We start from the raw sequence: 12479 nt of genomic DNA on the forward strand, positions 1-12479 counted from the left end.
GAATTTGGGTAATTTCGCGTTCCGCGGAGAATGCGAAATTGCCCAAAATTGTGCATTCCACGGCTTCGTGAAATTTTTTGCTTGTTCTTGTTCTCAACATGCGTGTTCGCAAGATATTTCCCCCTGAACCCGCAAACAGCGATTGCGAACAGTAAAAAAGCATCGCGAACAAGCAATTTCGCGTGTTCGCAGAGATTTTTTACCGTTTCATGGAGATTTGCGTAAAGTGGTTACGCAAATTCCGCCCACCCCTATTCAGAACCTAATTCCACAGCAGTAACCACTTTTAATTAATGTTGTGGTCGAAATAGAATATATGATTTCACGAAACATATTCTTCATGATGGGTTTACCAATTCTTATATCAGCTGGTAACATGGCTAGTTTTGTGCATCAAAGCTATGTTCTGTGCAAGGGGAAAATCATTGAAACGTTGTTTCTTCGTCTCTTACCTTATCCCTTAGACAAAAGGCAGAACTTTTTTGAAAGGGAATCTGGTGTCCTCATTTCAAGTTAAAGGGTTGAGACCCAGAAAAAAGTGCTGCCAGAGACACAGCTTGAGTTGCAAGCACCATACTCCTAGTCATAATAAAGCAATTTATCCCAAAGGTCCATCTTATCTTGTTGTAAAACAACATATTAACACCTTCGCTGCGGCGGCTAATTTGCCGCAGCGCTAAGGGGGCAGGGCGGCCGCGCGATGCGCCCATGCTGGTGACGGAACCGCTCGGTCACCAGCCTCGGTTGAGCTGTGCTCATGACGGAGCTGTTCCGTCATGGCCCCACCCGCTCAATGGAACGCCCATCGCAGGTGCGGAATCCGCGCAGGCGCGGCGAGCGGGCCATGACGGAACCGCTCCGTCGTCAGCACAGCGCTACCGCGGCTGATGACGGAGCGGTTCCGTCATCAGCGTTGAAAAGGTTAAGGACTTGCACAACTTCATGGAAAATAGCAGTATTTAAAGTCAAATGGTTCCCATACTGATCAATGTATTTGTGAAAGGACCCATTAAAATGTCAATTCTTGGATGAGCCTAGTTATCATCCGGTCAAGGTTTCTCATTAAATATTTAATAATTGACAGAAGCAAACTACGTTTCTAAATTGCAAACATAAATGCACATACATTAACCTTAACAGAACATAAAGACTTGCTTTTCATGGGCTGGAATTGTTAAAAAGTACATTTAATCCTGCAAAATAGATTGTTTAATTATTAACCAGCTACTGAATAAATGATCTCTAATGTTTAATGGCCTGTTAAATGCTTCTTTGCTGCCATAATGATAATTAATACCTCAACTGCTGAGGTGGCGGCATTAGCTGCCCGATGTTATTTTAGTTTGTGTTCCAGAGAATTTTGACCTAGGTCTGTATTGGAGAAGATTTTGAATTGTTGACTTCTAACTGAGGTTTCTTTCTGAAGGGCGGTAAATTAGAAGCTCTATAAACTATTACTCAATACTTAATTATTTTTCTTTGTTATAGCCCCATTCACAGTATTCACCACCACACAATGTGCCCGGACCAAAGAAGGCTTACTCCAAAATTGACAAGAGCTACATGTATGATGAGTATGAAAATGATCATTATGATGGGGAAGATGATGATCAGATGGATAAGGACGATTATGATGATTTCACCAAGGAGCTTAATCAGTATCGGAGGGCAAAAGAGGGCACAAGTCGAGGAAGAGGTACTGTTTGTTGTTCTGTAACCGTAATTGTTTTTTCTTTGTCTGATTAATAATGTAAACCTAAACTACTCTGTGCACTATGTTTGGGTACAGTGGGAAAATGTGAAAGAGTTGATTCTCGCAACCACGCTACATCACTAGGGCATTCAAAAATATTTTCTGAGGTTGTTTGGATAAAGTAAATACATCTAAAGTTGACAGCAAAATCGAAATTTGCCTAGCTTAGTAACGGTAAGTTTCAATTCTATTAAGGACACGGAGGCGAGGATTAAGCTTTTCCCTCTTCGCTGTTTATTACAATACAAAATCACAGCAGCCCAGAAAAGCACCAAACAAAATGCTTACATATCCCGAAAACCAGGGAAAAAGCATTTATTCAAGAAAAAATTACATGTGCTCTGCATGACAACTACAAATCCCATCAATCCATGAAAGTAGGACACCCTTAATCCTTCTACAATGTCCACAACATGAGGATAGGGCGTCCATCTTGTGCCTTCTTCCTCTTTCTTCGCGCTCGTCACACCAGCATCTTACTGGTCCTGTTTCGAACCCTCAGACCCTAGCAGAAGAGACACAACAGCGTAAGCCAATCCACACGACTAAAACAACTTCACAGTTCCGAGGATCAATCCGCCGCATGCATCAACCGCCCTCCTAAAGAAACCGCTTTCGAAGCCATGGCTCCTCTAGCCGAATGGGCACCAAATAGCTTAGTATCAATGCCTGCCTCGTGCAGGATCCACCGCACCCATCTGGCAATGTTGGGGGAGGATACTACCTCGTGTGCTTTCCGTAAGGCAATGAGTAATTGTCTTTCGCCCGGAGGACGAAGTTCTGCCGTCATGTCTTCGTATGCCTTTAGGCATTGGACCACGCACAGCTTGGGAACGTCTACAAATTCTGGATAAGAGATTGCTCTTGACGCAGACTTAGTGCGGCGTCCCACTGTAAAGGTAACCCGGGGAACAAATTCTTGCCGAAACATCTAAGGCTCGCACATCCGACACCCTACAGCAAGACACCAGACATAAAAGCATCGCTAGCTTGGCAGACAGTTCATTCAAAGAAAGATATTTGTTGGATTGCCATGAAAGAAAAAGGTTCAGACTGACATTGACTTCCCACAGTACCGAATAGCGCGGTTCTGGGGGCAATGAAAGCCGAACGCCTCGTAGCAGCCTACAAACAAAGGGATGCTCCCTGACCGGAACTCCCTCCACCGGCTGGTGCGCTGCCGAAATCACAGAACGCATTGCTTTAACGGTGCGATACGCCAAGCCGTCGGACCTCAATTCCGCCAAAAAGTTCAGAATGGGAACGATGCCCGCGACCGGGGGATCCAGATCCCGTCGAAGACACCAACGTACCCACCTGGTCCAAGCGGATCGATACCTCTTTGCGATACTGTCCGGCCAGGCTTTTGACAAGAGGCCCTCAGCCGATTTTTAAAGGCCTGGAAAGCCGCCATGCCATGAGGCGAAGAGAATCCTGCATTATGAGGTGATGTTGGTCCCCGTCCGGATTGAGAAGAAGACGAGGAAGCCGGGGGAGTAGGATTGGAGAATCCCAAGAAAGTTCCAGAAGAACTGGAAACCAAACTTGTGACCTCCAAAAAGGCATCACCACCACCAACTCTGCGTTCTGGCGACCAAGTTGGGCCGCCACTCGCACCACCATCGAAAAGGGTGGAAATGCATAAGCCATCTCCTGACTCCCATCCTGGAGAAACGCATCCGTGGCCTCTGCAAGGGGATCCGGCCTCCAACTGAAGTATCTCAGGAGTTGATAATCCAAACGGGACGCGCAAACAGGTCCACAAGGAACGGGCCCCACAGGTTGTTCAATCATCGGAACACCTGAACATCCAGCTTCCACAGACTGGAGTCCGCAGTTAACTCGAGTGCCAATCCGCCACCTGATTGGCACGGCCTGGTAAGTATTCTGCTGTCACGGAGACGTGATGGGCAAGACAATAGTCCCAAAAGTCCTTCGCTAGGTCCACCAGTGCTCGAGATTGAGGACCGCCCAGGTGGTTGACGTATCGAACCGCCGAGACGTTGTCCATTCGTAGGAGAATGCACGACCTTGCTGATTCTCTAGTCCAAAAGCGGACTGCAAAGGACCCCGCCAGAAGTTCCAAACAGTTGATGTGCAACTCCTGTTCTTCTGACGACCAAGCGCCGCCTGTGGAGAATTCCCCGCAGCGGGCGCCACAGCCCGACCTGCTGGCGTCGGACTCCATCACCAGGGCCGGAGTTGACCCACAGATTGCCCGGCCGTTCCAGGCCTCCATATGGGAAAGCCACCAGGAGATTTCCCCTATCACCTCCTCCGAGAGGGAACTATTGGTCGTACGTCACACCTCTCCTGAGGTGATGCTCTTTGAGACGCTGACGGGCTCGATAACGGAGGGGCCCCGGAAAGATTGCCTGAATGGAGGAGGAAAGAAGCCCTACCACTCTGGCGCAGGGAGGTGTGCGATTTGGAAATTGTTTGTCTCAGCACATGCCGAAACTTGGCTATTTTCCGCGACGGAAGACTTAGGGAGGCCTGTATAGAATCCACGACGAAACCGAGGAAAACCACCTTTTGAGACGGGGTGAAGACCGATTTGTTCTTGTTGATGATGAAACCCAGACCTTGTAACAAGGAGATCGTCTGCTGAAGTTGGAGGTTCAACTTCTTGGGGCATTGAGCCATCAGAAGGATGTCGTCCAGATAGACATTCATCCGAATACCTTGGCCCCGCAGAACTTCCACCTCCGGATGCAGCAGCTCGATGAAGCACCAAGGGGCCGATGAAAGTCCGAACGGAAGGGCAGTGAACTCGAAGACCTGACCTCTCCAGAGAAATTGAAGAAAACGCAGGTGAGGGAGTTGAATGGGTACCACTAGGTACGCGTCCTTGAGGTCCAAACGGACCATCCAATCGTTTGGAAGCAGAACATCCCGAAGAAGATGGATTCCCTCCATCTTGAAATGATGGTAGACCAACCACCCGTTGAATTGTTTGAGAATGATCACCGATCGTTTGTTCCCATCGGTTTTTTCCACAAGGAAGAGGTTGCTGAGGAAACCGGAAGGGTGCTGAGTTGACCGGCGAATGGCCCCTTTGCGGAGAAGCGCCGAGACCTCTTCGTCGATCAACTGTGCATCGGCCAAGGAAAAACGTATAGGTCGTGGCGGCCTTACCTGGCGGGGTTGATCGTAAAACTCTATATGAAACTCTCACACGGTCTGATGGACCCAACCGTCCACCGTTATAGCCGCCCAAGCCTCTGGGAAGGCCGCTAGCCGGTCGCGAATTTGAACCTGGTCTGCAGAAATAACACTCACCATTGGTATTGCTGTTGCCAGCGTTGTTCCTGAAGCTGCCTCACCTTCTGAAGCCCTGTCCTCTTGTCGGATAGAAGTATGTATTATTGGCCGAGGTGTTATATTGGCCTCTGCCGGAGCCCTGCCCTTTGTTGGCAAAATTTTGACCGCCGACGCCGATTGGGTGGCCCCTGCCATGACCGGCCCCTCGGGAAAAACGTTGCTGAAACACCCTCTTTATACTAGACTGAGCCTTGTCTAAGGACGTGAAGGTGGAACGAATTTCCCTAACTCCTTAATGAAAGGCCCCCTTGAGCCACCACTCCTGCCTCCAAAGAGGCTAAATAACCCAACTTAGGGTCCAACTTTATTAAAAGTGATCGTCGGCGCTCGGTCGAGAGGGCACAATTGGCGGTCCCCAAAAAGATGACCACCCTCTGCCCACAATTTGGTGATGGGGCCTATTGCATCCAACAGCTTGTCCTGGCATGAACGCCAGGAACAATCAATGCCCTTGCGGGGATCTTTTACAAATTTAGCCATGAACGTGGCCATCTTCCCATCCAACTCCGGCGTCAATGCGACCTTCCCTTCCAGAGTGGGGCGTGGGCACTCCCCCCTCAGACAGCTTCGCGCCTCCTTTTCCAAGGGCTTGCGGAGACGTCCCGCCACAAACTTCGCCACCTTGTCCCCGGGCGTCCACGCAGCTGACCACGGATGAATTATTTAGTCCGGGTCCAGCATGCCTGAGCTATACTGGGGTAACTAGGTGGCTGAGCCGAACAGACGCCAAACCGCACAAACCCCTCGTCGTCATCACTTTCTGATGAAGACTTGCCCCCAGGAGAGGAAGGAGCCATCCTCTTTGACCCTGAAGGTTTCGGGCCGGTAGTGGCGCAGGGGTAGGACTGGTCGCCTTGGCTAGAAAAGCGTTGCGTAGACGCTCAAAAGTGTCCCTATCCACACCCTGTGTCCCCACGGCACCCCCTTCCCTGCAAGGCTTTTTAGGGGCAGGTAGGTCCCCTTCAGGGGCTGGGGAGCTCCCCGGTGCTCCCAAATGTGTTTGTCCCAATTTTGCGCACTCTTCAACTATGCGGGCGGACAGACGGTCTTCCATGGGGCCTACTATCTCGGTGACACAACGATAGATTGAGCTGTTCACCGCGTTATAGAACTCATCATCATTAAGGTAATGATGAGTCTCCTCCTCTTCCTCATAATAACCCTCAGCCATGATAGGGGACTTTAACAGATAAGTACCAAAAGTTATGCACCAAGGAAGGCTGGGGCAGCGCTGGGGGCAACAGCACTCTGATATGGGCAGGCCTTAAGCCGGCAACACTTTTGAGCTGAAAAAAACAGGGAATTGAGGCAGCACCAACCTCCCAGCGCGCTGACCCTCCCTAGATGACCGGGTCCTAACCGCCTCCCTGCGGGCTGCTACACTATGCAATAATACTGCCAATTGCAGCGTCATGCTCCACTCGCGGTGAAAAACGCCTATTGTGCTCAAAATCGCCCGCAGGCGTCTCCGCGGTTTAAACCGCTGTTACGGACCCACACAAGCGTTCAGAATGTACGGGGCAAATACGGACCCAAGCCTGGGCGTAGAAGGTGAGGCGCAGGCGGGCTCCGACACGTCTTTCTCCTCAGTGCGGTTCCCGACTGTGAGAAGACCGCACTGAGGAGAACGAGACGCAACAGCGCCCTCTAGCGGGCGGAAGCGCACCGCAATAAGCAAGTGGGAGAAATCGCGTGAGGGACGGTAAAAAAACGTCCCCGCGGTTAATGGGAGTTTGTGGAAAAGAAAGGGCACATGAAATCTACCCCATAGAACTCCCACAATCAATACGGTTCGCTATCAACCAATTTGACCATGTAAACAAACACTAGAACACCGCAATAATATGAATAATCAGAGAGATGAGAAAAGGCACTTAACTGGCTGCGAAGCAGCGAAGAAAGAGGAAGATGGCACAAGATGGTCGCCCTATCCTCATTTTGTGGACATTGTAGAAGGACTAATGGTGTACTACTTTCACGGACTGATAGGATTTGTAGTTGTCATGCAGACCATATGTAATTTTTTCTTGTTTAATGCCTTTTCCCTTGTTTTCGGGATATGTAAGCATTTTGTTTGGTGCTTTTCTGGGCTGCTATGATTTTGTATTGTAATAAACAGCGAAGAGGGAAAAGCATATTCTGAAGCCTCCGGTCCTGACATAGAATCTTCTTTCTAGTAGCTGGTGTCAGTGCAGTACTACACCCCTGATGTGATAGGTAGAAGATTATGCCAGAGCTCTCTCTCCTGACCTTCACTTCAGCAAAGGGAGTGGCGAAAGAAAAAAATTACAGATAGGATTAGGCATTAATACAGGCATAGTTTTGCTTTAATCTTAAACTGCCAAAGACTAGTTTAACAACTAGCTTTGCGACTAGCCAGAATAAAACACATTCCTATAATGTAGAAAGTATCAAACATAGATTTCATTTTATGTTAACCAAATTGATCCTTGCTTCACTTCCGAACCTGGAGGGCTCTGATACCTCATTTAAATAGTGCTGTAATATGGGAATTCTTTTTTGTCAGCCAGAATTCACTGAAACTCATGTCAGTAGTTACCGTTGATTGGTCTCCATCAAGTATTAGGATTTCAGCCTTAATGGTTGCTTTTGATATTTTGTTTACATGTTTCCTGCTTTCATCAGTACAATGCAAATAAAGATTAGTATTTTGTTCCTATCAACGGAGTCACTTAGGGGCACTTGCATCATTGCAAATTGCATTCGCAAATGGTGCGATTCGCAAAAATCGTCCGTTTGTGAATGCAATTTGAATTTTTGGGATGCATGAAGGGTAAAGGCCCTCGCAATTTGAGAATTTGCAAATATTTGCGAATTCTCAAATTGCGATTGCATTTAAGGAATCTCATTTAGGGGGAGCAAATTACCATGAGGTTGAACCTCACGGTAATTTGCGAAAACTTTGAAAAATGCACTTGTGTGCATTTTTCAAAGTTTCATGTTGTGCACACACATGCTCTTAGGGCATGTGTGTGCATAACATATGTGCACAGATTGATTTCAGGGGTGCAACAGGGTGTCCTTTGGACACCCCTGCACCCTTGAAATCGCATTCTCAATTTGCGATTCGCTAATTGCTAATCGCAAATTGAGAATGTCTTCCCATTCATTTCTGTGGGCCTCTAGGCCCATAGGAATGAATGGGGAGGTATTCCTTAATTGCGATTCGCAATTTGCGAGTCGCAATTAAGGAATAATAAGAAAACTCAATTTATTAAGCAATTTCTTCATGCATAGCCATTTGCGATTCCTTATTAGCGATTCCTTATTTTTCACTAATAAGGAATCGCAAATGGAATGTTGATGCATGTGGGCCTTAGATATGCAAGCAAATGCTCATTACCTGTAATAACAGTTCTCTGTTATAATAATCTTTATCTTATTCAAAACCTTTCATTGCTTCTTACTGGCTGAAAAGAAAAGTATCCACGGTGTAGTAGAAAACATAATCTGTGCACTATCTCCCACTAAAGAACAGTTTTGTCCAATGTGTATTTAGGACTGCATAAAGGACTGCATAAACCTTCAACTACCACGAATTCTGATTTCCAACAGGGCTAAGAAGTCGAGGGAGAGGCTTCAGAGGTCACGGAAACAGGGGTCCTATGAGAGGAAGAGGGGGTTACGCAGGAAGAGGAGGGAGAGGCCGAGGTAACATGGTGGGAGAATATCCAGAGGAAGATGACGAAATGTATGATGAAGAAATGGAAGTAAGTCATGGGCTTTGGAAAAAACTCAAAGTGGCTGGGCGATTTTTAATTATGTTAAAAGCATTCTTAATTTTAATGGTATATTAGCAGACATTTATCATACAGTGTTCAAGCTGATTCTTTTTTTCAAGCGACGCTTGGGAGGGAAACATAAGTAGTGTGCAGTTTGTAAATAATTCTGCGGTGGGGGACTGAGTTTCTTAGCAATGGCACCGCTGAAATTAGGAAGCATTCCGATTCCTTGCAGCTTTCAGAATTTGAAATTTGTAGGTGGAAAATAAGCATGTAAAACACATTAATTATGCAGTATGCTTCTGAAATAACATATTATTGGACATCTCAACTACCAAATTTTGTATTCACAGCCTGTGATCTGTTGTTTTCAGGCAGCCAAAGCATGAGGCTTGTGATTCCTAAGGGACGCTCACCTTTTTTAGTTAGTTTAGAGCAGAATCTTAAACCAGTATTTCACTCCTACGATCTATCAGTTTAAATGTGATTTTGTAAGCCAAAAAGAAGATTTTTTTAAAGGGCCCATAGAACCTCATTTAAGATTCTTAGTGGGACCAGGGATGCCAGGGACAGAGGCAGCCTCTTGCTGCACCTCCACTGAGCTACCATTGTAGTTATCCAGAAACCAGGGAAACACCCCAACAATGCAGCTCGTACTTGCTAATCTTTCTTCTAAATATTGAAACAAAAATTCTAGTGACAGTTTTTGCTACGAGACTGGTGGTAGTCACAACCCCCTGATCCACCTGGATCAGCCAGGATTTATGCTGGGGAGGTTGACCAGATTCAACCTCCAGAGGCTCCATAACTGGCTAGACACTGTACGTGACCGAGAGAACCTGCACTTGTTGCTGTCCCTACATGCTGAAAAGGCATTTGATGGGGTCCACTGGCCCGTTATGGTACAAGTCCTGGAGAAGTCTGGGTTTGGACCCACATTTCTGGAGTAGATACTGTTGTTGTATACTAGCCCTGTGGTCTCTGTTAGGGTGTATGGTGTGATATCAGTGGACGTTCTTATTGAGAGGGGGACGCGACCGGGCGGCCCATTGTCCCCTTTCTGTTTGCTCTCACGTTGGAGTCTTTGGCCTGCATGGGTCGCTCAATCCCAAACATCACAGGCTTTCAAATATGAGGATCTCATTATCCGCAGACTACATTTTACTGTACTTTAGGAGTCTATGTGACCCTAAACTGGGACCGGAGCATTAATCAGAATATTCAGAAGGTAGTGAAGGATTCTGCAGTGACGAAGTTCACGTTTATGGGCAGAACTGCACTGTTCAAGATGATCACACAACCAAAGTTATTATACATCCTCCAAAACTCCTAATTAAGATCCCGGAGGAGATGGGGACACCTGCGAAAAGCGCTGCAAACACTGCAGAGTAACCCGTAAAATGGAGGACTAGCCCTCCCTGATATGCATGAATATCAATGGGTTGCCTACCTAGTAGTAGTAAATGACTGGGGACATACACCGGTAGATCACCCTACATACCTACTCGAAATGAGTCAATTTCAGCAAATGGTACCTACATTATTTGTATGGAGGGAGGGGGGTAGACAGACAATTGACAGCCTCACAAATGACAAAAGCAGCCTGGAAAGGAGCATTAAAATGTATGCGATGAGAGACAAAACTAACATGAAAACACTGTTATGGGTCGGAGCACGCTTGCCTGAAAGCGTCTAACTAAAGGTTTTTAGAAGTTGATACATGATCGGTGTTTCCAAACTGAGTGACCTTACAGAGCGACCTAATAGAGCAGTGTGAGAAAGTGTCTCTTTTTGCATGGTAGCCCCCACCTTTTGCCTGGTTTTGATGTGGTTTCAATTGTAGTGCACAGGGTCCCTGCCAACCAGGTCCTCTGTGCCAGTTCTTCTTTCTCAAAATACATCCAACATGGGTATTTCTGCCCCATGTAAGCCCCTAGTAAATGGTACCCTGGGAACCTAGGGCCAGGGAGCTGGAGAGGGTCCCCTGGGTCCCCCGGGTCCCCCTCATTCGGACCATAGCAGGGGAATAATTACAAAGTTGACATGGCACCCTTCCTGGGTGCCATGTCAGCCAGCACTGCTTAAGGTATGGGTAAGTCACCCCAACCAGAAGGCCTCACATCCCTAAGGCAGGGTGCACTATAACACAGTTGAGGGCAAGTCTGCATGGCAATATTACTGTCCAGCCCTTAATACTGTACATGACTAACAAACTACTCCTCTCAATAAATCCACACTGTTGCCAGTGTGAGATTTATTTAACTAAGCACATTGTGAGCACCTCAGGTGCCCCCTGAAAACCCAACTCTGGTGTGGTCTCTGACCGGCTGTAGGCAACCACCACCAGACATGTTTCTGGACCCCTGGGTGGCGAGCCCCTGCTCTCTTGGGCCAGAATCAATGCACATCCTGGGCAGAGGTGTCACACCTTCTCCCCAAGGATGGGCCAGTACTCGAAGGGGAAGCTTCAAAGGCCTGTCGTCTTTGTAATGTGACCCACAGTCTCTGCTGCTAGTAGTAGATTTAACCATCAAAAACATTTTATTGTGCTGTACGTGATAATATACGAAAACTATTGGAGAAACATCTTGATCGTATTGGGAAACAAGAAAAGCGGTTGGGTTAAGGGGGCTTTGTTCACTGAACATGCAGATCTGAAAGAAACAGGTTAGTATTAGATTCCTTACCTTAGAATATCCCCAGGCGTCAGACTTGATCCGGAAATTTTTGCGTAGCAGTACCCCTCCGCGTCCGTAGGCGTCGTTTGCGTCTCCGCGTCCGTCGTCGGCGTCATTGGCGCGGGAATGACGTCGTCGGAGTACTTAGACGCCGCCCTCGCGTGCTGACATCAGTTCTTCTTTTTTCCGCGCCAGCAAGCGCAGGTCTGGAGAAAGTGGTACCCTTTAGTCACTTTTTGACTAAGCTTTTTCGATCCTTTTTGGATCCGTTTCGAGTCGAACGGCTCCATCGTGCCGGTAGGGATGCCAGAGTTCAAGCCCTGTGCCGACTGCAACCGACTGATGTCGGTTACCGACCCCCATTGCCGGTGCCTACACTGCCTGGGGCCCAACCACGATGACAAGTCGTGCCCCGACTGTCGGGCCTTGACGTTGAAGGCTAGGCGGGAGCGGTCCCGTAAGCACCTCGAACTCCGGCAGTCGGCCCGCGCCGTTCGAGGCCCCGGTCCGGAAGGAGGTCGAGGGACCGGTCGCGGGGCCTGAGTCATCACAGCTTGGCGAGTCGACACCACTCGTCGGGCTCCAAGTCCTCAGGTAAGAGGCACAAGAAGTCGAAGAGGCGACATCGCTCTTCTGACTCCCCCCGACGCTTGCGCGATGCGGCCGGGTGTTTGGGTGACACCGCCCACGCTGGTCCACCGGAGCCGCAGGCCTTGCGGCCTGCTCCATGCCCGCCGGTCCCTGGGCAGAACGCGACGCCGGAGAAGATCGAAGCCTTCCTCATGGCCATGAGGTCGCTCTCTCCTCCGTCGGGTTCCGCGGCGCCGACTGGGAGCCAAAGCGGGCCGGGTGCTTCGGCCCCGGCACCGTCGGGTGCTTCGCCTCGGCACCGTCGGCGACTTCGGTCCCGGAGCCGCAAGGCCCCACCGGATCCAGGTCGCCGCTGGAAGACCTTACGACCCCGCCGGCGTCGGCCCATAG

At 48.5% G+C, this 12479-nt stretch overlaps 1 protein-coding gene across 2 annotated transcripts in view; it reads left to right on the forward strand.

Moving 5' to 3' along the window:
• ZC3H4 (zinc finger CCCH-type containing 4) overlaps positions 1-12479 on the forward strand; it is a 148966-nt gene that overhangs the window by 51774 nt on the left and 84713 nt on the right. For both annotated transcript variants that reach the window (XM_086938483.1, XM_086938484.1), the window contains exons 4-5: positions 1489-1696; positions 8654-8808. In XM_086938483.1, coding sequence (XP_086794609.1) covers positions 1489-1696; positions 8654-8808 — 363 coding nt within the window. The remainder of the gene's footprint in view (positions 1-1488; positions 1697-8653; positions 8809-12479) is intronic.

This window comes from Lissotriton vulgaris, chromosome 9 (assembly GCF_964263255.1).
Source record: "Lissotriton vulgaris chromosome 9, aLisVul1.2, whole genome shotgun sequence".
NCBI lineage: Eukaryota > Metazoa > Chordata > Amphibia > Caudata > Salamandridae > Lissotriton > Lissotriton vulgaris.